Source organism: Anarhichas minor, unplaced genomic scaffold (genome assembly GCF_050575085.1).
Source record: "Anarhichas minor isolate MPS153535 unplaced genomic scaffold, ASM5057508v1 ptg000012l, whole genome shotgun sequence".
Lineage (NCBI taxonomy): Eukaryota > Metazoa > Chordata > Actinopteri > Perciformes > Anarhichadidae > Anarhichas > Anarhichas minor.
The window spans coordinates 3471976-3499580 of record NW_027466458.1 but is presented as its reverse complement, the minus strand read 5'-3'; the positions used below and the strand labels follow the sequence as shown (position 1 = coordinate 3499580).

The following is a 27605-nucleotide window of genomic DNA, read 5'->3' as shown; positions in this document are numbered from 1 at the left end:
ACCCTGAATGAATAATTAAGAAAATAATTAGGAGATGATTAGCAATTTGGGGGGTATTGCAATTGGTACTTGCAGCCCTGGAAAAAGTAAATAATGACTTTACAATAGAAGAGTAATAACGTAAGACAACACAAAAAACTTGATTTGAGAGGCAGACTTTAGAGTCGATTCAAACGAGTAGTTTGAGACCCCTGCTCTAGGTTCTAGAAACACCAACACGGGCTTCATCAAGACGCGTCCGTGTGGTTTTCTGGATGTCTGAAGCGGGTCGAAATCTCTTGGCCTCCGCCGACAACAACCTAAACGCAGCCTTTGGTCCGGTAACGCTGTGGAGCACTACGTCACACTAAACAGAGAGGCAGACAGAGAGCTGGACGAAGAGGAAGAGGTAGACGAACAAGAGAGGAAAGAAAAGCTCCACAGGTCGTAGGATCTACTCCATGTGTATTCTTTGTACAAGATAAGCGGCCGTTCTTTGCGCTCTCAATGAAAAAACACTCCGCTCCCATTTTTACCTCCAGCCTCTCTCGTTTCTCACACATTAACGGATCCTCAAGCTTCCGAGTGGTCTTCAACAAGACCACAACTCCCTTCTTCTTCTACTACTACTCTCTCTGCTTTTCTCTCCCACACTGCTAGAAAGAGTCTCCTCCTCTCCAACACATCTTTTTCTTTTCTTAGCATCCCTCCATCTCTTTTAGTACATCTACGTCTGAACGCACAAAAACAAAACACTAAACGACTCCTTTTCTACGACGCTAGAATGCAACACTAATTTTTTTTGTAAGTCTTTTTCATCGTGTTTTTCCAATTGTGCAGCTGCTAAATACAATGATGGGATTCTAAACAGATTTCATCTCAAAGTTAATGAGAGTTACTATCCTTGCATGTTAAAAATGAAGCACAGCCAATGGATTAATACATAACGGTGTGTGTGTGTGTGTGTTACGGGTGTAGTGTGAAGGTGAATAAATGGCTAGGAAAGATAAGCTCACTTATTAAAAACAAACAGTGACTGTGTCTTGATATTTACACACACACACACACACACACACACACACACACACACACACACACACACACACACACACACACACACACACACACACACACACACACACACACACACACACACACACACACACACACACACACACACACACACACACACTCAGCCTGAGCATGTGTGATAGTAGAAACACCTGAAGAAGCATAATTGCACCGGACATTGTTGTGTCCTCCTTAACGTTTATGTACAAGACAGATTCATGTTTGCTCATGCAGCAGATGCTTTGTTCCAGTGTGTAGTGACTACTCTGTTGACTAATCCAATGGCTTGGATCAATGCTTGAGACAGACATGTGGGTGAAAAACTAGTGACAGGTGGAGGAAATGTAGAAACGCATACGAGATACTGACATGACGTGATGTGAAACAACGCGTGTAAAGAATGAAGCTAACTACAGTGTGCACCTTTTTCTCCTCCCTCCCTCCCTCCCTCCCGTGTCTGTCTGTCCAGATTCAACACACTGATTAACAGAACCACCAGCGTCATCCATCCGTCCATCGCTCCACCGAGTCTCCGTCCCTCTCTCTCCTCTGTGGGCTCTTCAGGTTCTCCGGCGGACGGACGGACAGGCGGGCTGGGTCGAACGCGAGGCTTAGCTGCTAACGCTAGGCTAGACTAGGACAGACCGAGTCTGGGCTTGGCAAAGACCAGCGTCTGGCTAAGCTAACGGCCGGGCAGGTGCTAGGCTACCTACTGAAGAGCGAGTGGAGCTGGTGCTGATGGCTGTAACACTGGCTGCTGCGGGGCGACTCGGTGCGTTCCATCACCGCCTGGAACCAGCCGGCCACGTCCACGTCCAGCACCTCGTAACGGTGGATGAAACTATGCTCCTGGATGAGGGAGACGGGCACAGAGATACAGAGGGAGGGAGACGGTTCAGTTACATTTCACCTTTGGGTAATTCTGGTGAATCTCATACATTTATGACTGGTTTCTTACCAGCAGCTGGTGGTATTTTGGCCTTTTTCTGTGATCCTTTGTGAGGCTGTGAATTGTAAACGATAAATTTGAAGGCAAGGCGACTTTATTTATGAAACATTTCTTTACAGGGAAATTTCAATGTGATTTACATTAAAGTGCAGACAGCAACAGTGACATTTGACTATAATAAAGAAAATGATTTGCTCTTGAATGTAGCACCGGGATCTTATTCTATCTACAGTTAGAAACCAACCTGATGACCAGAGAGCTCTGACTGGATCCGTTTCAGAGTGAGATTTGTACTCACCAGTCTTTGACGAAGGACTGGAAGTCGAGGGAGAAGCCCATGCCGAGAGGCAGCAGAGGAGGATCTTCCTGCAGCACTTTGGTCAGAACCTCAAAGTCTGTCTTGCAGTTCTTGTAGGGAAACTGTCCCGTGGCCAGCTCCACCTGGAGGAAAACAAGGAGCCATTAACATCCACCGCCATCGACGATAAAGCAGCGCCACCTCTTCCTGTATGCTTATAATGAACTGTGCGTAAGGCCATACATCTCCCGGGACGGCCCATGGATTTATCTTATACAGAACAACAGTAATAACAACAACAAAAATAGACAATTAACATTTTTTTTTTAACGTTTTCATCCATTTATGTTCGGTGCATGTTCCGTTATTTTGGCTGCTGATCTCAGGTCTGCTGTGGCTCTGTGTCATCAGGTAACCACTCATGTCTCTGTTCACAGCTGGAGAGTAAACGGATGAAGCTACGACTGCAGATAGAAAATGAGGCAAAACATCCCTGGCCTCAAAAACAATGCTTTGTCATTGTGAACGCTGGTCTGAGGTCAGTGCTTCAGAGCACCATGCCGACTCTGTTCACACTGTGCGTGTCAGACTACATACTAATGTCACACACCGATATTAGTCGGCTGCTCCTTCTGCATCTTATGGTGCAAATATCCATGTGATGTGGATGGGAATGAACCCATCCCAGGATGACCCAGCACACCAAGTACACTTCTGTTATGGTAATCAAACGTTTTACCAGAGAGATGCCAAGGCTCCACACGTCTGCTCGGATGTCATAGTCAGGTTTGGTGGGATCTGGAGGGTCTATTCTCTCGGGCTGCAAGAATACGAGATCAGGCAACACATTGGTTTAGGGCATCAGTGTGTGTGTGTGTGTGCGTGTCATGTGTCTATTTTGTATTTTTCTGTTTGCATTTCGGGTGTAGCTTGTGTGGGTTTTTCACTCACCGCCATGTAGGCAGCACAGCCGGCGCTGCGGGTCTTGGCCTTGGAGTCGACGAGGCGTCCGCTGATGCCGAAGTCGCACAGTTTGATCTGACCTTTCGCGTCCAGGAGGATGTTGGAGGGTTTGACATCCCGGTGGATGACGCCGTGTTTCTCTTTCAGGTACAGCAACGCCTTCACTATCTGGAGCGGAAACACACACACACACACACTAAGAATATGAGAACAAAGCACTCAAGAGAGCAGTGTCACATTTTCCCATCTGTGTGTGTGTTTCTGCCACTTACTGCCACTGTCATCTTTCCAAGGATTCGCTCTGGGATGGGGCCCTGGATTCTCTTCTTCAGCTTCTCCGCACACGTTCCCATCAGCTCCATGGCGATGAATACATCCGTCTGAACACACACACGCACACACACATCCAGCTTTTAGCAGTTTGTTTAAGGTTTGTTTAAGGTGCCTGTGTATGTATTTTGGGGACACCCACGCTGGTAACTATGGCTCCATAGCACTGGATGATGTACGGGCAGTCATGACTCTTCAGCACCACATCCAGGTCCATCAGGATCCTCTTGTTCTCATCCTTGTTTCCTGTGCGACGCATTTGCTGGTGACACACACACACACAGAGAAACAAGCCATTAGAAAAATCACAAAACAAAGACTCCTGTGGTGCGCTGACTGACTGCCTGGTTGTTAAACAGCTCAGGCAGCTACAATTAAGTCATCTCTTAAATAGGAGGGTTGTTATGTGGGGTTATTACTGCCACAGTGTTGGTAAATTAGTCACAATTAGATCACAACACAAAATCAGAGCGCTAAGCCGGGGTTAGCATCGGGCTCCTGCTGTATTCTGATCTTGTTGACTGAAGTCTTTGTGGTCCCTGTGGGGAAATTCTGTCTTGTGTTTTGAAACTAAGCCTGAAGAAAACACCACCCGCATATTACACTGTGATCCTACATATCATCGACCTTACAGAGTGAAGCATAAATAACTACAATAATTACACAATGCTCATATTAAAGAGAGTTATGGCATTTAAAATATATATTCTATTTTTTTTAATGTATTTCATATTCCTCGTTCATTCCTCATTTTCTTTAACAACTGTCCAAGTCTAGATTTTGCCCCATGTGGATCCGATAAACAATAAACTTATGACATGGATATAAAACATTAAATCTTAAACTAGGGGGTTGGATTTCCCCGGGAAAAATGTGCATTTGTTCTGTTTGCCTCTTATCAACCTATCAAAAGTTAGTCTGTATTTTTAGAGCAAAGGACGTGCTGCGTGATTAGTGAACGGTTGGGTGCATATAGTTCCTACTTTGACAGCGATGACATGGCCGGTCTTCTTGAATCGCACTTTGAAGACCTGTCCACAGGTCCCGCTGCCGATCTCCCCCTCGCTGATCAGGTCCGTCACCTCCGCTGGATACCGCTGTGGACAAAACAAGACTTTGGATCAAACTCAAGATATTGTTTCTGGTCAATGTTGTTTCTGTGCAAACACTGAGCTGAAAATAGATGAGAGAGGCAAGTTCAGATCTTCTGCTTCGCGAGGCAACAGTAAACCCCTCTGGGTCATTCAGTAACAAATGTTTTGATGTGCAATTAAGCTGCCCCCCCCCCCCTCCCCGCGACTGAGATGCTGTGAGTGGTGCCTCATCGAGTGCTTGATGTAGCAACCCCTCTGGGCTAATGAGAGGAAGGAAAAACAAACAGCGACGATGAGTCAAATCGTTTTCTCCAGCTTCCTTTAAACCCTGACTGGCTTTGACTCCAACCGAAAATATAAATCTTTCAACACACAAGTATAAAAGTCAAATAAATTTCCTAAAGGAACTGGGCACTGTAGTTTCTAGCAAACAGGTGTAGCATGTACATTTGTTGGGGACTATTTTCAGCTGTGGATTAATACACACTTAACTCTGTTGGGAGTATTTACAGCAGCAGGACGGAGTGTGTGGGACTGATTCAAAATAAACTACAGTGCCCATGTTCATCGTAATGAAGGAACATGTCCCCCTGTGCAACAGTGCAGCATCACAGAGATAAATGGCACAGAGGAAAAAGATTTATCACTCAATCAAATATCACCTGCCTCATGACATGTAATGCATCACATGTAGGGCATTGACATTTCCACACGAGAGAAAGTCAACGTGTCATCATCACGCGTCACATCTCACCTGACCGTCGATCTTCAGGTAACCCGTCTGTTTCATGATCTCCTGCAGTTTCTGGTCGATCTCTGCACTGTGGGGACGAAACACACGATAACACACAACGTGAGGCAGCGGAAACGAGACGTGAAGTATGTTTCAGTGTGAAACGTCCATAGCAAGATGAGGCTTCTGACTCAAATGGATGCTGTGTCACACATGATGGATCCACATGCAGAGAGTGTTTGCGTTTCTGTACACCTCTTACTTATACCACATGAACACAATAAGAACCGTAAATACAGTTCCTCAGATGAACATCAGCATGTGTCCACATACTTCTCTAAGCTCTTCTGCAGGCCGTATGGAGGCGTGGGCAGGGTGAGCATGTGTCGCGGGCGGCTGGGGTAGGGATGGTGCTGAGGAGAGCTCTCTGAAGACGATGATCGGCTGCCCCCATCGTTGGCCAGTGGCAGTTGGAGGGCTGGGGGGGGGGAGGACATGACACATTAGAAACAGAGAACAGAACAGAACGAATGGCACAGTACGTTTTTCGCCCGAGGCCAGCATGCCAGAAGGTGTAAGATGATGTGTATTCATGCATTCACTGACTCCACCGTTTTATTGGTTTAAAGCTGTTGTGCACCAAAAGGTGATCATGTGTTATTACTTGTGCTTTATCACCTTTTTTTTTTAAAACACATCTCAATGTTCTCTTTGACGTATAATAAATATATATATATATGATTCCCCGCGAGACACCAAGAGAAACTGGCCTCGGTGAGCTCAAAGAGTTATTTCGCTACAGTCCTGCTATCTAAACCCTGCGTAGAATTTAACCGCCACATAAACTTGGTGTTTTTGTTTCCCCCGAAGCTACAGTTTTGTTTTTTCACTGATGTCCCGACCTCACGTTGAAACAAACACAACGGTTATCTCGGAGCAGAAGCAAAACCGTTCTCAGGCAGCGAGGGACGGCGCAGGGTTAGCCCGCAGCTTAGGAGGTACAGTTTAGGGATGTGGACGTCCACAGATCGTCTTTAACATTGTTATAGTTTTTGTGGCAGAAGGCTGGCAGCTCTTCTGCGTCACCTGAGGATGGATCAGCCTGCAAGGGGAGAATCAGTTAGTGAAGAGGAGGACGGGGTTAATGGGGAGAGGAAGAGCAACTCAGGCAGTCTTTGGCACAGGCTGCATCTCCAGAGTTCGGCTGGCTCCAGATGGACGGATGCGAGGACAGACGGGCAGACACACAAAACACACAGATTCTCTCGCAGGCACCGCTGCACCGCCTCCAGCTCACACAGTGATGCTGCAAAACGAAGGAGCATGGGGGGGGGGGGGGGGGGGGATGCCAGAGGATGAATAACGGGCAAACAACATCAAACGGAGAGAGAGGAGAAATTCGGCCAAAACTGCATAGCACAGACTAAGCTGGAAGTCAGACAGTCGGTCAGTCAGACTCGGACAGGAAGTCCTCGGTTGCCACACACAGATAACAGAGGGAGAAAGAGCAGCCGGAGTGTTTACGGCACTCCTGCAGACGGACCAGTGGGGATGCTGGATTAGAGGCTGTGTCGGACAAAACACAACCCAAAACATCGTGTCGTGCAGAAAAAGCCGCATGCACCGTGATTCTCCGCTCCCGCAAAACGAAGGTTAATCATCAGACACACGTTCACACACACACACACACACACACACACACACACACACACACACACACACACACTGTGAACATCAACGCACACCAACACTGCCCTGCCACTGGCACACACTGACAAGAGAGAGGAGTCAGAATGGAAAGATGGAGAGAGGACGTGACTTTCAGGGGAGGTTCGACATAACTGATGGGCCTAAATATCAGAAGTGGTCTCACAGACATGGGTTTAACTGCTGCCGCTCAGTGGAGGTTCTCAGATAATGGTGTGAGAACCGGAATAAGAAACTAAGTACGTGTGTGCAAGTGTTTACGCTGGCTTGTTCAACGATGTGGTTAATACATGTCTATGACACCAACCTGGTCACCTGATGCCAACATAAATGACTTCTTAAATATTACTTGATTACTTAAAAGACCATCTCGTCAAGCTGGCTGGAATACAACATGCCCCTTTATTTGCTGGAGAGGGTAAATGCACTTTTACAGCCACTTGTTAAAGACATAAGAACACTTTTTTAAAGACTGTTAATTACACTGGATGTAAGAAACGTGCATCAAAGTGTTAAAAAGACGAACGTGAGGAAAGGAGGGAAACCTGACTTGTGAAAATGTGATAACTGCCTGTGTTTATCTCTGTATTTCTTATTTTTTTGAATCCCATCAAAGATAAGGGAGGAGGGGATGGGAGGGGAAACGGGGGACAGGTTTATGCAGAGAGGTGCAGTGGCAGAGAGAGCGATGGATTGAATGATACCTGCACGCTGGGAAGGGGCTGGAGCAGGACTGAGCTGGATCACGATGACTAGACGGAGGGAAAAAAAATATACACACACGCATATTACTGCACTGTTCTACTGAGACAACCACACACACACACACACACACACACACACACACACACACACACACACTCCACCATATAACAAATAGGGGGGGGAAAAAACCACACATTCTTCTTTATAAGTCCCTTGTTCTCAATAAGAGTGTAGAGGATAAGCTCTGTCTCTATTCTATCTTTTTCTTATTGTCAATAAATCCTTTGAAAAGACCAAAATCAACGAAGCGATAGCGCGTCTTTCAATACTTTCCGACTTCCAAAACCATGTCTGTGGCATGAAGCCCCATGCCCACTGGTTGCTACTGAAGTCATAAGTCTTTAAAACTAAGTCACAAACATACTGTTGTAATTTAGAAGAAAAGGCTCAGTTATTTCCTTAAACAGCTGGGCACTGGAGTTTTTAGTAAACGTTACTCAAACAGAGGTACCTATTCTTTTGTGGACGGTCTACGACTGCAGATGAATGCACATCTGGCGCTCCAGTGAGTATTTGTAGCAGCCGTATGGTGTACACCAGCTCAAAATAAACTGCAGTGCCCGTGTTCACTGTAATGCAACAACATCATTGCTGTTAATAGGGATGTTCCTCAACTCAGAGTATCTGCTCACACAGAGGACCGACTCAGACACAGCGGTCTCCTTTTCCCAGATTTAAAATTTGTATAATTTATTGCGTGGAACTTAACGGGGTAACTTTAAGTTAAGTAGCGAGGAATTGCTGGTGCACATGGAAAACACTGGATTTTGTCTTAATAACATTAAGACAGGAATATCAGTCAATACATGGTTTGGGTCTATTCCTAAGATTAGTTGACAATGAGGAAAATACAGAATAGCAGCAGCCTTTCCTTTAACTCACTCACCATCTTACCAACAGCTCATTTAACCTCACAAAAGTGTGTCAAGATGGACAAGAAGTGGTGATCTGTAGGAGAGAATGATCTTTGAACAGTCACTGAGAGAACAGTGCTGCACTGGTAAGATAATGAAGAGCTTTCTGTTTATTCCGGTGATACATGTCAGTCAGCACAGGCATGCTGCAGACTCTCACACTGGAGACAGTTTTCCCCTCCAGACGGTTCGAGGGCCCAACGTGACACCAGCTTTTATAACATCACACTCACTTTAAAACTGTGGAGGACTTCATGACAATAAGTCCGCAGCAGACTGCAACGTGACTACCGTGTGTTAAGTGGCAGCTCATGTGGTAACATAACGTGTGTTGAACGTTAGCTAGATCTCATAGCTTCCACTAACCAGCGTCTGCTTTCTCAAGGGTCAAAACTGGCAGTGAAAACAATAATGACTTTGCCGCAGGAGTCACAAGCAAACCCGCTGCTTAGTAGTTTATGTGAGACTACAGATAAGCTCGAGATAAACGTCTCCTCCAAAATGTTTCATAAGTAGACTGAACACTGGTCAGATGGACGCTGGGCCCTGCCACAGACTATCACTCAGACTGCTAGCTTGTTAGCCTAGCATGGTTTGACAGGACAGATACGGAGCAGATTTCAGGACGTGACTGCCAGCGAGACGTCTCGTGACAGCATATACATTTTTATTTTTGTATTTTGCTTGACCCACTGTATAAACTATACCACTTGTGAAGTCAGTCATTTGACAGTAAAATCGAGCGAGCCAGCTGAGTCGGTGTTTGTTTATGTAGCTAGCCTGTTAGCATGTAGTAGCTAGGAGCAGCATAACACCTCCACTCCTTCACTCCGCCTCTCCGGTCTTTCCCCCTGCTATTCTGCCCGTTACCGACTCCCCGGTAATCCCCGGTGCACACTCACTCGGCCTCGGACGTCGCTGCGGACTCATGTCGATGTTGAGGTCGATTCTCCGGCGAGCTTCTTCATTTTCCTGCTTTAGTTTCTCCTCGATTCGCGACAGCCTCTGTTCCAGCGACGACATCTTGAAAAATTGAGCACCATGTAGCTCTTAGCAGAGCTCTCGACTCCCCTCTCTGGCAGGCAGGCAGGATGGACCAGCAGCACGCACGCACACACACACACACACTCACTCACTCACTGTACACACACGCACGCAGCATTAATGTGACCATGTTAAACCCATATAACAGAGTCATACCTTAATAATTATCTCATTCAAGTGGGGTTATTATTAAGTCAGGGTCTGAAGAAGAAAATGGAAAAGTCCGGGTTAATTCATCTACAGTTCAGCTTTAGTTTAAATACTTTAGTTTAGTTTAAATACTCTCAACTCAAGGTCTACTTACTCACTCGTTCTGGAGCTTTCAACCATCATACTGTCCTCATCATACAATTGAGTTTGCCTATTAACCAATGAGCTATTGATGTTTAAAGGTAGTGGCATTGTGCATGCTGGCTCACTATCAGGGCTTACATTGAATAGAACAAAAGCTAGTTTTAATGTTAGTAGAAACTTACCACTTGAAAATCTTTGAAAATGTCACCTTGGTCGCTGATAATGTGAATAATATCGTTTCATATTCTCACAGTAGACGGGCATTTGAGCATTTTTCCTACAAAAACATTCAAAGTGTACAAGTACCTGTACAGCATTATTGATAGACTGACATGGAATGCTAACACCAATGCTAGGTTAGCAAAGGCTCAACCACCTTTTAAGGAAGCTGTGGGCAGAACTATGCCGTTATTGTGTAATAATTAAGACCTTCACAAAGATCTCGGTACTTTTTTTGAACTTGCACCTGATGTCCTTTATCGATATCACAAATAACGCTTTTTAAGATGCTCATGCTTTATGTTCTATTATGTGCCCTCATACATGGTTGATGACGTTCTCTTGATTATTGTTATTCCATACGATTTTGTAAAAAGATGACACGATACGAACAAAATCCTCACGACTCGATTCCATTGAAAAGGTATCTGCATCTGTTCTCGTCGTTCCTTGGTTTGAATGAACACAGACAGAATATTCACTCCAGGTTTTCTTTATAAAATACGTCATCTCATCACACAGGGTTTTGTATTGCCAAACACAAGATAAGTAAAATCCACACCATCATACATACAGCTTCACAACAAACCTCTCCGGTACTCAGAGATGGTGACGTGTTACAGAAGTTTATTACCACTGGCTCATATTCTTCCAACACTGATCATCCTGTTTCAAATGATATTGTCCATTTAGAAATGTATTGCCAAGAGAACTTCGCTGGGATCTAAAGCAGCACTCGAAGTGGCTGATTGTGGCTTCACTCGGATCTTCCAAAATAACTTCGATATCAATCTGTTGTGGCTGAAACAAGGATGAATTCATCCCTATGATGGAAACTCTGGAATGATCACAACGGACAGTTGGGAAAACTGTTGGTGGCTTAAGTCCTTAAAACAGACACATTAAAAAAACAAACATCAGAGCCAGTGTTTGAGTTTAAAGTCAGATAAAAGTGTCTTGGAGGGAAATTACTTCCTTAATGTTCACAAAACTCTACGCATGACGATGACTGGATGAACGTGTCTCAAACCCATAACGGACAGACACCATAATGTTACTCGTACATCAAGTCTTAGTGTTTTCTTTTTTCCCTAATTATAAAAAGAGTGAAATAACGTAACCTGCTTGCCACGTAGCTTTTATGCTGATGGTTGTGATTCTGTGTCTGCTACACCTGTTTTATATCAAACTATGTATAACGCCCAGATATCCAATTTAAAAGTCTGTGGTGGGCATCCAATAATGCACAGAGGAGGCGACCGTCATAAAATAGGACTTCTTTGCGAATTGCTTTTGTAACGTTCGTGGCACAAATTAAAATCCGAGTAGCACACATTTTTAAAAAGTAGTTGGTAGAAGTAAGAAAGTGGTTTTTTTTACCCCATAGGTAACTCATAATTCGCCTAGCAACAGTCATCATAGACCGCTGGGAAAGCTTCGAGTACTAATTCACTGTTTCCACTAACGAGCCCATCCTCGTGTCTTCTGCATCGGGTCACTCTTCCTGCTGCTGTATACAAAAGGGCCACAAAATGGAAACAAGATGCTTTTCTGTGGATCAAATACAAATGTAAGGCATTGGTATGAGAGGCCTTGAAACAACCCCCTCCCCACCCAACCCCACCCCACCCCCACCCCAAACAGTCAACATCTCCTCCTCTCACAGCTGCTCATGAACACACCGACACATAAGACGATGGGAGGAGGCATTTTAAAGGCTAATGTTTGTAAATATACACAAGTCACTGGTGTGTTGTACAATGATTGGAGAGGCGGGCCTTCGTTTGTCCAACATTCCACCCCGCCGGCTGTCCGTCCGTGCTTTTATTTGCTCAGTCCTCCATCTTTAAAACCCCTGCAGACACACACAAAAGAGACCGACTGCCTCCGGTTTCTCCGCATTCATTCACAGTGTAAATTGACGGCAGACACACAGTCAGCGGACAGTCAATGGAGAACGTCGGTCCCGCCGCCAAGCCTTTTGAAGCAGAACATTCCTCTAAGGTCTGTGAGCCCCCCCCCACCGGGCCACTAGCAGAGGTCGGAGATGTAGTCAAAGTCCCGGAAGCTGTCCTGGTCTTTGCGGGTGAGCACGCGAAGCTCACGTGGCGGTGTGAGCGCCGCAGCTTCGGTGGTGAACTCCTCGTCGAAGTTGCTGACGTCTTCCTTGCCGACAATGGAGGGGACGAAGGGAGGGGGCGCCTTCCTTTGCAGCAACGCCTCCCAGTCCACATTCTGGAGGGAGACGGAGACATAATTAGAATCTGCAGGTCTGTTTTAGTTTCGTGTATAGTTTCCTTTAAAGTGTCAAAAAGGACAGGTAAAGCTATGTAAACGCCGTCTTCCACATGTGACGATCCAAGTGTGGAAAAACACGAATCGTGGATATAGATATATATATATATAATTAAACAAAAAACAGTGTACTTACTCTGAAAAAAGGCTGCTTTTTCACTTCTTCTGCATCCTTTTCACCAGATCCCAGTCTTCTCTCTGGGTTCCTCCTTAACAGCTGCTCATGACACACACACACACACACACACACACACACACACACACACACACACACACACACACACACACACACACACACACACACACACACACACACACACACACACACACACACACACACACACACACACACACACACACACACACACACACACACACACACACACACACACACACACACACACACACACGAATAACAAGTTTTTCATGTGTACCTCGTGTTCATGGGTGATGAAGTCAGCAAGAGAAGGAGACATTGTTTCTTTGTGTTTGAGTATTCTTACCCTCCTCATGATGCCGATAGCCTCAGTAGACAGGAAGCGTGGATAGCGGACTTCATCATTCACAATGCTGTCAAACACCTCCTCTTCATCATCTCCTGGGAATGGAGACTACCAACACACACGCGCACAAAAGGTGGACACACAAAAGCACACTTGATTCAATACAATCCATTTTACAGATTTGAATCTCACAAATGAATATGCGTTGACCACAGTCAACATGTTGTTATTGATTGTAAACATCCAGCTCTCTTTGTGAAAAGGAGCGCAGGAATATAAATAACCCAAGACTGAAGAAATTCAGGGCACTTGCAATAAGAATAATTCTTGTATTTATTTTGCTCTTGGCTGGCGTTGGGTATGATATATATGGTGTTTGATCCGTTTTTGGATCGTTTACAGCAGGGATACCATTTGTTCTAAATGTCAGGAGGCCAGTGGCCAGTTAATAAACATTAACATGAATAATATTTATCAGATCAAATTAATACACTCTTCTTTGAAATTCTTTATATTCAAATTAACTGACTAACTTATTAACTAGGCCCATATGACAAATAAATCTAATATTCTACTGCATTTTAGGTGTAAATGCTTTGGTCACATTTGAAAAAGTTTCTATAACATTAACACTTAATTACTAAAATGTTGGAATGATTCATAAACACAGGCCGGACCCCTGTCAGAGGATTTGGAGAATCCTCCCCGTGGGCCATAAGTTGAGGATCACTGGTTTACAGTAATAGGAAACGTATGGAGACAGTGGGATGATACTGGATGAATTAAATGAATTCACTAGTAAACTAACCAGTTTGTAATGTGTGCTCAAACAAAGCTTCGTTCAGCTGTCACACCACAGACAGTGTAAGAACGTTGTGTATGCGAGTGTGTGCTAATCCTCACCTCTCCCACCAACATTTCATAGATGAGGACCCCCAGCCCCCACCAGTCTACTGCCCTGGTGTAGGATGTGTCCGTTAGGACCTCTGGGGCCAAGAACTCTGGAGTCCCACAGAAGGTACTGGTGCGGTCCCCAAAGCCCATTCCTACAGACACGAGGCAGAAACATGAAACCGTTTTAAAGAAGAAAAAAGAGAAAAAAAAACAAGCTCATCTATCAGTAACATCGATCTCCACCTTCTTTACACAGTCCAAAGTCGGCGATCTTGACATAACCGTCGGTGTCTAGCAGCAGGTTGTCAAGCTTGAGGTCTCTGAATGAGAAAGAGCATTAAAGATGTAGCTGAGAATTAGTGTGTCTTTGCAGTAATTCAACAAGCACAGCTGAGAGTAAAGTTTAAAAGAGTTCAGTAAAGTCATGCTTCTCAGTGAGGCTTTTTAACCGCTAACATTAGCATGCTAATGTCTAGCAAGTATTATGTTGAGAGCTTCTATAAACAGATTTGGATAAGTGTTGTTTTGTTTCTCTTCAGTAGACATAGATGTGTTTTCTACACCCCAACTATCGCGTGAGGAAACAGGCTCGTGCGGCGTCCACTCACCTGTACACAATCTTATGCTCATGGAGGAACTGAAGTCCAAGAACTACGCAGGCTGCATAAAACCTAAAGTCAAACCAAAGAAACGTTATTACTAACCTGCAAGGAGAGGCGATAAAACGTTAACCCCATAATGAGTACAAAACTGAACAAATGGGAACAAAAATGGACACACCACTACGACTACTCCCACCGCCACCAGGTCTTTAATATCAAAGTTGTAGGCTTTTGGTTTTGGTCATGTTTACTGAGAAGGACGAAACTGAACTGATTTATAAACCAGGCTTTTCTTTCATTCCTCAAAAGGCCCTGCGCTAACGGACAGAATAATGGAAAACACCTGTGGGCTGTGAAGGGCCTTTAATGAGATTTGAATGTTTGTATTATATTCTATATACAGGGGAAGAACAAAATACTAGAAACACCTTTTAGTATGATGCAGTTCAATACAATACCACCGTTATAAGCGTCTTTTAAACCCACTCGCATGTAAACATTGACAAATGTCTCAGTAAGACAAATTAAGTGGCTATTATCCAAAGTTAAGATCATTTTAGGATCGAATGCACTTTTCACTTTTCCTGGACAGTGTTCCTTGCTTAAGAAACTTTGAGTTCTTTGGGATTTAAAGTAATTCACACACTTAAAAAGCCCTGAAAATGATTAAACTCGTCTAACCTGCCATCAGGGCTTTACGGGATATGCAAAGTGTGTTTACAGACACACTTATCACAATCATTAAGGCTCTATTTAGCATCGTCTCTTTCTCAAACACACACGTATATGCAGACTTTACGTACACGGCTCGCGGCTCGGTGAAGACGTCTGTATGGATGTGCATCATCAGGTCGCCTCCTGCTGTGTACTCCATAACGAAACACACGTGCTCTGGAGTCTGGAAGCACGCAAACAGGTTGACCAGGAAGGGATGGTGCGACAGGTTCACAACCTCAAAGATGCGCTTCTCGCACATTAGACTGCAGGAGGGAGGAGGAGGAGGCAAAATGAAGTGAACAAGAGAAGGAGGCGAGTAAGAGTGGAGGGGAGAGAGACAAAGAAGACGGGAGAATGCAGAAGATGAGAGAAAAATTAAGGATTGTGGGGAGGAGAGTAAAAAGATTGGAGAGAAAAACAAGAGTGTGTTTATTTTGGGTTGATGAGACACGTACACTCATCCCCCAAATGAACTGTAATCATGGTGATTCAAGAGATCCAGTCACACACCTTTCCACCTCATCGCGAGAAACGATATCTCCTTTCTTCAGGGCTTTGATGGCGTACATCGTGCCCGTCTTCTTGTATTCTGACAACAACACCTGGAGACGAACACATGCAGCAACAACTCAGGTCTGTTTCAAAACGTACACAACCTGTACAGAGTGAACTACGGGCTTCTAGACATGCATTTAATGTGGAAGAGGAATTAAAACTCTCTTAAATGAATGAATGTTGTGCAATAAGGTCTGACCCTTTTTCAGCAGGTGTTTTAAAAACAACCAACAAGGCCTTTGGCAAACTACCTTCCCAAAGTGTCCCCTGCCCAACACAGCAATCAGCCGGAAGTCCTGGAGAGACAGAGGACCTTTCCTCTGCTTACTGGAGAGACGGACACACAGCAGGAACATTTAGAGTAAATACCAAAATACAGAAAACAAGATTGAAAATCTTACATGACGGCATCATTTGTCATGGCATACATCATTTATGTTTGTCATTTACAGCTGGGCTTTTAAGTCAAAATGTCCTCCGTGAAAACAACTTATACAGACAAGTATAGAATATAAAGAAGAGTATAAACACACAATATCAGACTAAAGGACAGTGTTACAGTAATTATAGTCAAATATATATATGATGTGGATAAGATACAAAAAAGAAACTCATAAAGATACATTGTTCATGTGTGTACCTGCCAACAGATGGGGTTCGGACAGGGCACTCGGGGGTGAGGTCTGGGGGGGAGAAGGGCTCGATGACTGGCAGTCGGTCCTGAGGAGGGACATGCGAGGAAAGGGACACGAAGGAAAAGAGACAGAGAGACACGAAGAGACAGCGAGATAATGGAGGTCAAGAGACACGATGGTGATTTTGTGACGGACGAGACACACAAGCAGCCTTCCAGGGAGCGGGGTTCGCTTTGCGTCTGTCTGGTGCAGAACGTGTCACATCAGCTGTGGGACGACTTGTAGGCGCTCACGTCATCAGACGAATGAAAGAGAGCTGCATCGTTGCTAAGTGGTTGTGTGAGGGTTAAAGATGCTGTGCACTGACATTATTAAACAGCATCTACTAGACGTGGGTTTAATTTCATTGCACGTCCATGTTTGGTTTTTAGGCACTTGTACTCTATTAAGTTGGATACATCGGAGCTTTCAGAAAATTCCAAATCACATTCACAGCACAGATGCGGACATGAACACAATTTACAAGTTAAGTTACGATGACTCTGATATGACATGACCGCAGCATTATGGAAACGGCTACATTGAACAGCTGTTTCGGAGCACATCGAATGACATCTTAGCAATTTTCCCAAATGACTTTAGGTCAAAATGTCTTGCTAGTTTCAAAATAAAGTCCAAACTTGACCTAAATTGTAATTATTATGGAGTGGATTGTGTATCATTACATTATTTACTGATTAAAGTAATATCTCAGTGTTTTCGTGGATCGCGACTAAATATAGAGAGACCCTTCATCCCACAGCCAACAGAGTGGTTTTACTACAATAGACCACACACACACACACACACACACACACACACACACACACACACACACACACACACACACACACACACACACACCACCCCCCCCCCCCCCCCCCCATTTCCCGGGCTTCCTCTCCCCTCCATCTGTCTCACCGGGGTGTTTGCGTCCGCGTCTCTCTTGAAATCGCCTCTTATCGGAGAGTCGCTGTCCAAACTCAGCTTCTCCAATGAGAACTCCCTGAAAAAACATTCACACAGACACAGACAAACAGACCAACACGGCGATGCACACGAGACAAATGGACAGGGACAAACACAAGAGGGCAGTTAGACGAGGGGGCAGAGAAAGCATCACGTGCTTTACACTTTGCCAGGAAACACCAGGGGAAAAGGTTCGAGGAATGCTGCTGCGCTCGACAGAAAAGTCTGATTGATGGCTGTCAAACGTGGATGAAGAGCGTCTCTCCAGTGCAGGGAAGTGGAGTGTGTGCATCTGTGTGGCTTATGCACTTTGTGTGTGTCTCACCCGGAGTTGAGTGTCTGGCTGTGTGCGTTGGGACTGTAGGTTCCCGAGTTGTTGACCGTGGGAATGGCGTTTCGAAGCAGCCTCACCCACGTCCCGATGTCCACGTTCATCTGACGAGCTCGAAGGAATGCCTTGCCTGGAAACGCACCAACAAACACACTGGAGTCAGCGACGCATGTCTGGCAGGGCGGAGCATTTCTCTAGAGAGAGTTTAAGGCGAACTTTGTAGATAGCTCGGATTACAATTTTAGATTTAAATTTTTTTTTAAATTCCCGACTTGTTGCCAACTCCTTCTTTAACCTAAATGTTTAACATCCGTCTTTGTTACGTGAACATCTTTTGGACTATTATCTCTGTACATTGCACATATTCTCTATACTGTGAACTGTGATATTTTATTGTACATTTTTCTATTCTATATTTATTTTACTAAGCTTTTGCAGTCGGCCACTTGGCTGTGATTTTTATTTTCTCTTAATACGTTTTAATTGCTTGTATGTGAATACCAATTTGGCCGTAAGATTCAGTGAAACAGATTCTTCTTCCTTCATGGTGTGTTCATTGTTTTTCAGATACTAGAAATCTTAAAAAGGGATGTAAAAGTCCCAAGGGAATTCATAACAGTCAGGAATACGCTCGTGAAATTAAATCATATTCCAAAACCTCCTTGATCCTCACAAAGAGAGCGAGTAGTCCTTCACATCAGTGTCCAGGTTTTGGATGAATCGTTTCTCCTTTATGTGGTTTTTAATATCTCTGCTCTACATCTCGTTGAAGCGAAGGACTTCCTATCTTTGTTTCTGTAAGTGCTTCATAAATAAAGTTGTCATCATCATGAAGACGCGAGATGATTAATTCACCACTAGGTGGTGCTGTGGTCTAAAAGGAAATAGTGTCCCGAGTAACAGAAGTGTTTCTCTCCTTTTGTTCATTTTCTCATTAAGATAACGTTTCTGCACAAATGCTGATCGTTCATTTTAAAGTCTTTGAACTGTACTAAGACTGCAGTGTAGAAAGAAAATATTATTCCATAAATCAGCATATTTTTCTGTGTTTCCTCACCTTGCTGCTTAGAAAAGACCTTCTTCTGCCTCTGGAGACGAGGAACTCTCTCAATGACCGGGTTGAAGAAGGTCACCTGTACAACACACACACACACACACACACACACACACACACACACACACACACACACACACACACACGCATGAAACATGGAAACTACACGTCCACATTTTATTTTCAGACATCACACTCAGACGATTGAACCTTTCAAGTATATCAAAGCAGTGTTTTTCAGGACAGGTGCATGGCACAGCTGTGTTGACGGGTGTCATGTATGCAAAGACACCTATGTCTACCTTTGTGTGTGGCTGTTCCTGTTCCCATTTCTTTGTTACAGTTTTTGTCAAGGTGAGTGTGAGTGAGTGTGAGTGTGAGCGTGAGCGTACCTCGGCAAGCAGCAGACCCTGAGGCTCCAGCTCCAGCTGAACTCTGTGTTTCTGGTTGTCCAGGAACTCCTCCAGCTTCAGGTACTTCAGAGCACACAACGAGCGGTAGTCCTTCCAGTAGACTGCTATCTCCATCTCCCTCGACTGAAACACAAACACACGGTGACAACAGCAGCGGCAGTTTTACTAAATGGATGATTAAATGCACTCAATGCATTTGTGTGTGTGTGTGTGTGTGTGTGTGTGTGTGTGTGTACTGACCCTTTCCAGCTCCACAGTGAAGGTCTGGTCCCAAGCCTGCTCTCCCACAGTCCTCCAGAGTGTCTGGCCCACAACACCGTTATCCAGCTTCAGCACAGCACTCACCTCAGCTACACACAAACACACACATTCCTATTCAGAACCTGGCCCTTTAGCCCTGACCACTAAAAAAAAACATGAACGCTACCATATGCTCACGCTGCAATAATACAATTTAAGTATTGATTAATGATCGTCATTAATTTCCTCGGGGAAAGTGCAAGACTTTAAAAAAGCCATCTGTGAATGGTCTGCTCAGGGTATTGAAGCAAGTCAGCTCAATTTGCTGATGTTGCTGCGCCATTATGTGTGAGCACTGACCCACAGTACCTAACCTCCCCAACCTAAAGTGATCGTGATAGTAATTTGATATACTAAATATAGATTTGCTACATTGTGCTGTTTGTTTTACACTATTTGTGATGAGACGCACACACGCATTCATACGTCCACTTACACGAGAGCTCGTCTGTCTTGCTGGGCGTCTTCCCGCTGACCGAGCCGCTCCGGCCGTAGAGTCCCTTGCTGCCTCTCATGAAGGACCTGGTGTCTCCGGGGCTGTAGCAGGGCAGCATGACGGCTGCCCCTTTATTGCGACCGGGGACCACCTCCAACAACCCCACGCAGCCCAGCACCTGCACCTGTAAGCTACCTAGAGACACACAGGGGAACCATTCAGGCACAACCAACGACGAGGGCCAAAAACACCCAGAGGCCACATGAATATATTAGTGAAAAATTCAAGACTGAAAAAATGTGTGATTTACAAATATCACGCGCACTTGCAAAAGCTTACGCCCTCTTCCACAAATAGTCACAGCACATTCACTCGCACTAGATACAATATCTCCCAAAGTCCTTGGTCTTTTTTGCTCGACATCGTCTCGCGCGGTTTTGCTTTGTGTCAATTACCAGTGAGAGGCGAGGGCTTGTTGAGCGTGCTGTACTGGTTGTGGGGGTAAGGGGCGCCATGGCGAGAGGAGGCCAGAACCAGCTCCTCTTTGATGACACTCGCCTTGGGATGGTCCTCGGGCAGCTCTGCCAGACGCTGGTCCAGAGAGTCCCTCAGCAGGTCCAAGCGCTGAGACGCCTCGCTCAGACGAGACTGCGCCTGCAGGGCATCGACACAGAGCATCATTAAAACACGCTCGGCGACGTTACGCAAGCGATTACCTCCCCATCCAATCTCATAGCCCGCACAATCCATCCCTGCTGTCATATTATAACAATGAAAACAAGAGCATTGGTGTAACAATCCGTTAGAAATGTCCGGTAAAGTGGCCCAAAATACACTGCACAAGAATACAGCTTAATGTTTGCTTGTAACGGCACACTTCATGGCTGAAAGAACAGGGTGTGCGTGTGGAAGGGATTGCAGGATATGTGTGTGTGTGTGTGTGTGTGTGTGTGTGTGTGTGTGTGTGTGTGTGTGTGTGTGCGTCCAGTCTAACCTCAGACAGGGCTTTCTTGTCCTGGACCTTGCTGGCCCCCAGGAGCCTCAGCACATTTTTGGCCCCCTCAACAACAGCATGCTCCACTCTGTAGTGATGCCTCAGCTCTTCTATGCGCAGCTCCATCGCACAGTCGTCCTGGTTACCTGCAGTGTTTGGACGGACACATTGCATTAGTAAGTAGAGGACTTCACACAATACAGCTGAGGCTGTGATGCATTGAGACGCCGCATTCATCCAACCTGCAACTATTATTCAGTTTTATTCCATAGTTCGATGTTGTCAGGAGCACGCTGAGACAACGGACTTTTGTATTGGCAGCAGCGTGCAACTCCCCTGAGCATACGGAGTTAGGTTAATGCCTCGATGCATGTCATGCATTACACAAGAGCCAGACAAAGAAAACATTAGCAGCGCCTGGAGGGGGCCATCTCTGAGTGTTCCACAGTAAACAACATTAACTTTAGTTCCAACCTCTCTTTCCAAATGGCTTTGTCATTCCCATCTCTAAAAGCAAACAGAGCAATAATACAAAATATTAATTTCATTCTGTTTGTTTCCTTTTTTCTGAGATTTAAGATTTAAAATAAATCATATTGGATGCTTGTTTTTCTTAACTAACAATGAGTGATAGCTCACATACTTAAATAAGATTTCATAGGATTTATTTTAGCAATAACAGCTTGTTGTCCAGAATGAAATATCTTTAATATTTCCTGTTTTCGCCACAGGTTACAGCTACCTTTAATTAGAAAGATGTTTGAAATGGAAAGTGTACAATATAACTATAATATAATATCATTTAATTTAATGTTATAATAATTAAATAAAAATATAACAAAAAAAATAATATTATAACATGAATATTGTAGTGAAGAAGCCACCTATCTGATCATGATAAAGTTAATAGAAAAAACGTGCCATCACTTCAAATGGTTTAATAAATAAAGACCTGCTTACAAGCTACAGGAGAAACATTACATATGTATGTATTATATATGTATTGTATATGTTGTCATAGTAATAATATTTTCAGTCCTTCACTGTAAACTAAAAGCTACTTCAAAATGCAACGAATGCCGCTGATAAAACACTGACAATTAGCTATTTCACCCTCTAAATGGAGAGAAATGATAACAGAAGCCAGATCAGAGCCGAAAGATAAGGTGCAATGCCATCAGTCTAAAAAACATACTCGAGCTCCCTCATTTGGAAAAACAGACATTGGGGTCAGTCTCTGAGTTAAACCCGTGAAGCACAATTACAGCTAAGCGGTTAGCTTAATGTCACAGCAGCGGCCTTTCACAGTGGGCGACGAACACAATGGAACACACAGATGAGGAGAGGCGAGATAACGAGGACATTAGGATAAATAGCATTCAAAAATATGTGCTTTTGACTTTGTAATGCCAGGTAAGTGAAGAGGAAGGACACAAGAACAAAGAGTGATTAAAAAAAGATTCTTTTTTTATGACTTATGGGTTGCTCAAAGCTCTGCATGCGACAGGAGGAGAGAGAGAGAGAGAGGAAAAAAGGGGGAGCCAGGGGTGGAGATGGATGTGGATGCTTTTATCTCCTAATAAGGTGTTCTGCCTGGAGCCCAGACCCTGCTAGATGACCCCTCCACCGGGTGTGGTGCCTGGAGACTGTCTGTGTACACTATACACACACAACCCCTGTGCGAGTGTGTAAGATTTAAAGGAGAAAGAGAGAGAGAGAAAGATGTGTGACACCGGCACAAAAGAAGAAAATCCAAATGTTGAAGTATATTTAGAGAGTTACATTGAGGTTACCGTTACGGGAAATAAAATACCTGTACAGAAAGACACTTTACAGTCAATGTATTTACAGATAATAGAGGTTAAAGTTTAGCATTGCACTCCAGTAACACTGTCGGATTCACGATGAACAAAAAGGATCCACTTCGACGCAGCAGAACCGGTCGTTCTATCTTTGCCAAAACCGGGCGCGTACATCACCCACAATGCACCCCAACCACAGACGGTTTCGGTAAGAGATTCAGGTATGTTGTGCTTGACGCGGCTAACGTAGCCTCGAGTTGCTAGCTGGCCTCAATCGGAGATGAGGAGCAGCTACAGAGGTCTGGTGAGCTCGCCTCTTTCTAACTCCACACCCTCAAAATCAAAATCAAAAACATCACTTGAGGTGAGGTAATTTTATTTGTTTTTTTTTTATAAAATCAGACTTCACATGTGGATCCATCTGGAGGCTTTGCAGGAATCCCCCCCCCCCCCCCCACATATGCAGACTTCGGTGGAGAATTGAACTATCTTTATCACGTTACAGCAGTGGAAGGAACTTGAAGTCATTAAAAACACAGTAGGTTTTCCACTTAGAGGACACCAGGGGATAAAGTACAGCCCTTCAGAGTGACCATCCATCCAAATGGCCATTATCTTCTTTCCCTTAAAAGCCCACTTTCTTATTAGCCATCGGCTGCCTCAGTCCGTCATGAGCAGTAACAAATATATGGCCCCAAAGGGAATACGGAAATATCCTTATAATCTCCATTTTACTTCTATCCCCTCCCACTGCTCCCTCCCTGCATTTTACCAAACCCTCCCCCTCTGGTGGTGGTAATCAATCTGCCCAATTTTTCCCAGCAAAGGAGCCACGACGGTCCACAACACCCACCGGGCTACAGCAACTCATTCACCTGCCCAGAAATGGTGTGGATCGCTCTGCCACAGCACATAATGCGAGTGTGTGTCAGACAGAAGAGACAGGGAACAGGACATCGCATTTGTTCGTTTGATCGCACCTTGAAGCGCAACGACCACACTTCCTTTAATACATGCGATCACCTGTTTGTGCTCACAATAATACTGTACTGCGAGTGCGTGAGCGGGCGTTTAGTGTGTGAAAGAGACTTTTCATCTGCCGGCCCCTTTTTGTTGGAGGGTTGAATTTTTTCAGTGTGAATTTGATTGATTGTGGTAATGGGCCAGGTGGGCCATTTCACAGGCTTTGTATAACTCACTCACATATTTGTCCCCCCCCACACACACACACACACACGCACACGCACACACACACTTTATCAGTCCGTCCTCTTCATCTTCTTCCCCACAAAACTAAGGCGGAGAGTAAACACTGAGCCGGCTCTTTTTATTGATCCGTTATTGCTACAGTCTGCTGTCTGGAGCTGCAGACTGAAAGACGTGCAGAAGACCGAGAGATGAAAAGCGTCCCGTCAGAGCCAGCTGACCACCGTCATAAACCACACCGTGAACACCGTTTAGATCACTTTCCTTTGACGGGTGAAATAAAATGGTTCGGGGTAGGAATAATTACTGCATGTCGGTCAAAATCATTACCATGTATTCTTTTGTTGCTCCATAGTTTAATGCGTAGTGTTCAGTACTGTACGTACAGGATTTTGACAGGTTACACTCGGCTACACTCATCCGATACTACGTCCAAAAGCACCAACCTTTCACGGTGCAACCAAATATTGACCAAATATTGTAAACAAATTCTAAATGTCATCACTTCCAAAATGTACCCTGCTACCAAGGTGAGTAACCCTCATTGATTTATTGAAACGTGGGAGGGTGCCATGAGTGTGTTTTGCATTACTACATTGTAAGCTGCATACACTTTGAATACGCTCATGTAGCCAGCCGAACGAACTCACCCTGTGTGTCGTCATTGTGCTCGGTGGCCTGCACAGCCTTGCGGATTTGCATGCGGATGATGTCAATTTTGGTCTTACTGTCCTGCTGCATCTGCTGGGCCGTCTGCAGCATCTTCTTATCCTGATTGAAGGAGAGACGAGGCCGGGAGCAAAAATCACGTGACGGCAAGCAGGGAGGTAAATATCATAATACTAGAAAACTTTGAGCAACAGAGAGGAATCCCTCATCCCTTTTTTTTTTTTCTTCTTCTTCTGTTGATTGATTGTTATGGCTGTTGAATCTGTATTTTACAGCAGTGAAACAGAAAGGGAAGTGGAGGTATGAGAGCTAGGTCAAATGGCAAGGTGATGCATAAAAGAGGGGGAGGGGGTCTTTTGAAGGAATCGAGGGGTGAGGTGTGTGCAGGAGGAGAGGGGTTTGTGTGTCCCAGGGTCCTATGCATTTAGAGATCATCAGAGTCAGCAGATTGGTAAAGGTTGTGGATCATGAACACACACACACATATGGATGTGTATGGATTTAGCCAGTGCCCTGTACCTTGGTGGATCCGTTAGCGTAGATGGGGATCATGTTTTCGACCCCCTGCTTGACTTTGAGCTCGATGTTGAGCTGTCTCTCCAGGGCAGCAATGCGGTCCTTGTGGGCCGACCTACGACTCTCCGCCCCGGGAGACTGAGGACACTCATCTGTGTGGAGGAAAGGAAAGAGATGATATAAAAAGAAGGAACAAGATGACGGTTCACACGGTGCGCCCTAAAGTCAAAATACTCTCTGGGGAACTTCACGTAATGTCAAGCTGCTCACTCATCTGAAACTTTCTTGGTGATATCGGGGACAAAGGAAGCAAATGATGAGGGGGATTTTGACAGTAAAGGGGGGGGGCAGTTTATTCACACGCGTACCTTTGTTCTCCTCGCCTCCCTTCACCACGATGTGAGCATCCAGTTCTTGCAGCTGAGCATGCAGGTTGTCCAGCTTGCGGTTCGAAGAACGCAACTGGCTTTCCACCTGCAGGCATGTGCAAAATACGGTAAAACATAATCATGATCAACACACGCAAGAATGTCACGAGAGGCTGGAGAGCAGACCTTCCACTTTGAACCAGTTCTACAAGACATTTGTTCTTCAACATCGTACTCGATGTACCACAACAATCTGCTAACTTTCTGAGGCGTTGCGATGATGTTTTCTATTTTGATGTTGACATTCTGGCCCCGTCTATGCCTGGCGTTGACGTGCGTCCTGTGTGATCCGATCACAAGTGGAAAGCACCAAGTACGTCGGTTCACACCGGGCATTAGAATGAGTCTCCAAATGAGTTTACTTTTCAGTGACCACTTGGGATGGGATCTCACTTCCCCACGTACAGCATTTAGGTTTGCCAAAGTTTTTAAAGCGGTGGGAGACGGCAATGCACTTCTCGTGCCTGGTCTGCCAGATATTAAAAGAAGAAGAAGAAGAAATCCAAACAATGATACAGGCTGGGTCTATTCCTTGGTGTGTTCCAGGCAAACCAAATCACCTGATGTAAAACATCTCCATATCTCATCATATAAGATAACTGAGGCTTTGACTCCAACAGGGGTTGGATGAACACACTATCTGACTTTTTTGCTTTAGAGAATCACTCCTCCTTTAATGCTCACAATTGCATGTGAGCAACGCATCTAACTCTCCACCTGCTCGAGTATTAATGTTCACTTCTAGCAACAGGCGGAGCTGGTGCAGCTGTCCTGGGAACTGGTATGTGACTGACTCACCAGCCACTGTTCCAGTCATTAAACTGGTTTCCTGCAGTCGCACTGATGTAACATTCAATGGTTTTGTCGCTGGAAGATGCGTTCTCACATTAAGTATCCTTGTAAAGTGTCCTTTTGCCAAATCATTGACTTTCTCTTTGCTCTTTCAGATCATCTATTATCCGTTGGCTCTTTTCCACACTAAAAATAAGACATTTGATTCTAACACGTCCTGGAGTTGGAGGCTTTAAGGATCCGAGGGTAACTGTGGCAAACCTGATGTGCGTTCCTCTTGTCAGTCGTCGCCCTCCGTAGGTTCTCAGCTCCCTCCTTGATTTTTAGCTCCCTACGAATCTCTCTGCGGATCTTTTCGCGATGCTCATCCAGAAGCTGCTGCACGCTGGAATCGGAGAAATCAGAGTTCTGGTCCAGGTCGAGCTGCTCCAGAACCGACAGCTCGCCTGAGTCACTCTAGACGGGTGAACAGGGTAGGGAGAGCGGGAAGGAAACAAAAAAAATAAAAAAGGATAAAGAAGTTAGGCGACGTGGTTATGAACAAAATATAAATGTTTACAATACAAGGCTTACTGAACAACACAGTCAGCCTGGTTGGAGGAGGTGTTGTGAGTGATATAGACAGACGAGGATGACATGGTGAGCTGGATAAAGCTGTAATGGGAGGAAAGATAGAGAGGGAGCGAGGATAGTGATGGGGGGTGGGAAAAGTTGGGTAGAAATAAGAATGCTAGAAAAGGAAGCAGGAGGAGCAGAGAGGAATGACAAAAATCTTGTTCAGCCGGTGTTTATAATATTTTAAAACAAACCTCCAAACTGCTTAAAAGTAGAGCTTCAAGGTTCAGGAATACCATTAGAAATGTTGTTTTCAATATAGTCGGCCTGACAAACGGGCTAAAAATCGAGACGATACACAAACATCAAAGTGGATTACAAATCCATTTGTCCATCCATTGTCCTCTTTCAGTATTTTCCCATGAACCGCTGCTTCGCCACTAGGTGAGATCTCAATTTAAACCCACACACACACTTGGTACGAGTAAATAACTGGGCTCCACAAGTTTCAGGAGAGACGTCGTTAATCACACACAGCCC

At 44.8% G+C, this 27605-nt stretch overlaps 2 protein-coding genes across 4 annotated transcripts in view; both read right to left on the bottom strand.

The window, feature by feature from the left end:
• Positions 1 to 586: 586 nt before the first annotated feature.
• On the bottom strand, positions 587 to 9863 carry map2k7 (mitogen-activated protein kinase kinase 7). Of its 2 annotated transcripts, XM_076090286.1 has the most exons (12): positions 9706 to 9863; positions 7829 to 7876; positions 5751 to 5895; positions 5439 to 5505; positions 4574 to 4687; positions 3733 to 3852; positions 3533 to 3640; positions 3249 to 3428; positions 3037 to 3117; positions 2298 to 2440; positions 2009 to 2054; positions 587 to 1899 (listed from the first exon to the last, which is right to left on the bottom strand). In XM_076090286.1, the coding sequence occupies exons 1-12, from the start codon at positions 9824 to 9826 to the stop codon at positions 1756 to 1758; spliced, it is 1317 nt and encodes a 438-aa protein (XP_075946401.1). In that variant the 5' UTR covers positions 9827 to 9863; the 3' UTR covers positions 587 to 1755. The 2 variants fall into 2 exon arrangements, with proteins under 2 accessions (XP_075946401.1, XP_075946402.1); XM_076090287.1 differs by lacking the exon at positions 7829 to 7876 and having other exon boundaries at positions 9706 to 9855.
• Positions 9864 to 10837: 974 nt separating this feature from the next.
• pkn1a (protein kinase N1a) overlaps positions 10838 to 27605 on the bottom strand; it is a 41878-nt gene continuing 25110 nt past the window's right edge. For both annotated transcript variants that reach the window (XM_076090284.1, XM_076090285.1), the window contains exons 2-23: positions 26772 to 26966; positions 25659 to 25764; positions 25294 to 25442; positions 24756 to 24876; positions 21098 to 21243; positions 20559 to 20757; positions 20104 to 20298; positions 19608 to 19717; positions 19347 to 19490; positions 18958 to 19033; positions 17895 to 18030; positions 17522 to 17606; positions 16567 to 16646; positions 16178 to 16253; positions 15882 to 15973; positions 15458 to 15634; positions 14661 to 14723; positions 14296 to 14372; positions 14062 to 14204; positions 13159 to 13266; positions 12792 to 12872; positions 10838 to 12595 (exon numbers count right to left, since the gene is read on the bottom strand). In XM_076090284.1, the coding sequence (XP_075946399.1) occupies positions 12392 to 12595; positions 12792 to 12872; positions 13159 to 13266; positions 14062 to 14204; positions 14296 to 14372; positions 14661 to 14723; positions 15458 to 15634; positions 15882 to 15973; positions 16178 to 16253; positions 16567 to 16646; positions 17522 to 17606; positions 17895 to 18030; positions 18958 to 19033; positions 19347 to 19490; positions 19608 to 19717; positions 20104 to 20298; positions 20559 to 20757; positions 21098 to 21243; positions 24756 to 24876; positions 25294 to 25442; positions 25659 to 25764; positions 26772 to 26966 (2763 nt within the window). In that variant the 3' untranslated portion in view covers positions 10838 to 12391. The remainder of the gene's footprint in view (positions 12596 to 12791; positions 12873 to 13158; positions 13267 to 14061; positions 14205 to 14295; positions 14373 to 14660; positions 14724 to 15457; positions 15635 to 15881; positions 15974 to 16177; positions 16254 to 16566; positions 16647 to 17521; positions 17607 to 17894; positions 18031 to 18957; positions 19034 to 19346; positions 19491 to 19607; positions 19718 to 20103; positions 20299 to 20558; positions 20758 to 21097; positions 21244 to 24755; positions 24877 to 25293; positions 25443 to 25658; positions 25765 to 26771; positions 26967 to 27605) is intronic.

Bases quoted from the DNA above. Each gene is read 5' to 3' on its own strand.
- map2k7 (XM_076090286.1), bottom strand. From the start codon at position 9,826: ATGTCGTCGCTGGAACAGAGGCTGTCGCGAATCGAGGAGAAACTAAAG. The intron at 7,877-9,705 runs GTGAGTGTGCAC...CCCTCCGTCTAG, and splicing joins GCAGCGACGTCCGAGGCCGA to TCATCGTGATCCAGCTCAGT. The intron at 4,688-5,438 runs GTGAGATGTGAC...TTTTGTCCACAG, and splicing joins ACCTGAAGATCGACGGTCAG to CGGTATCCAGCGGAGGTGAC.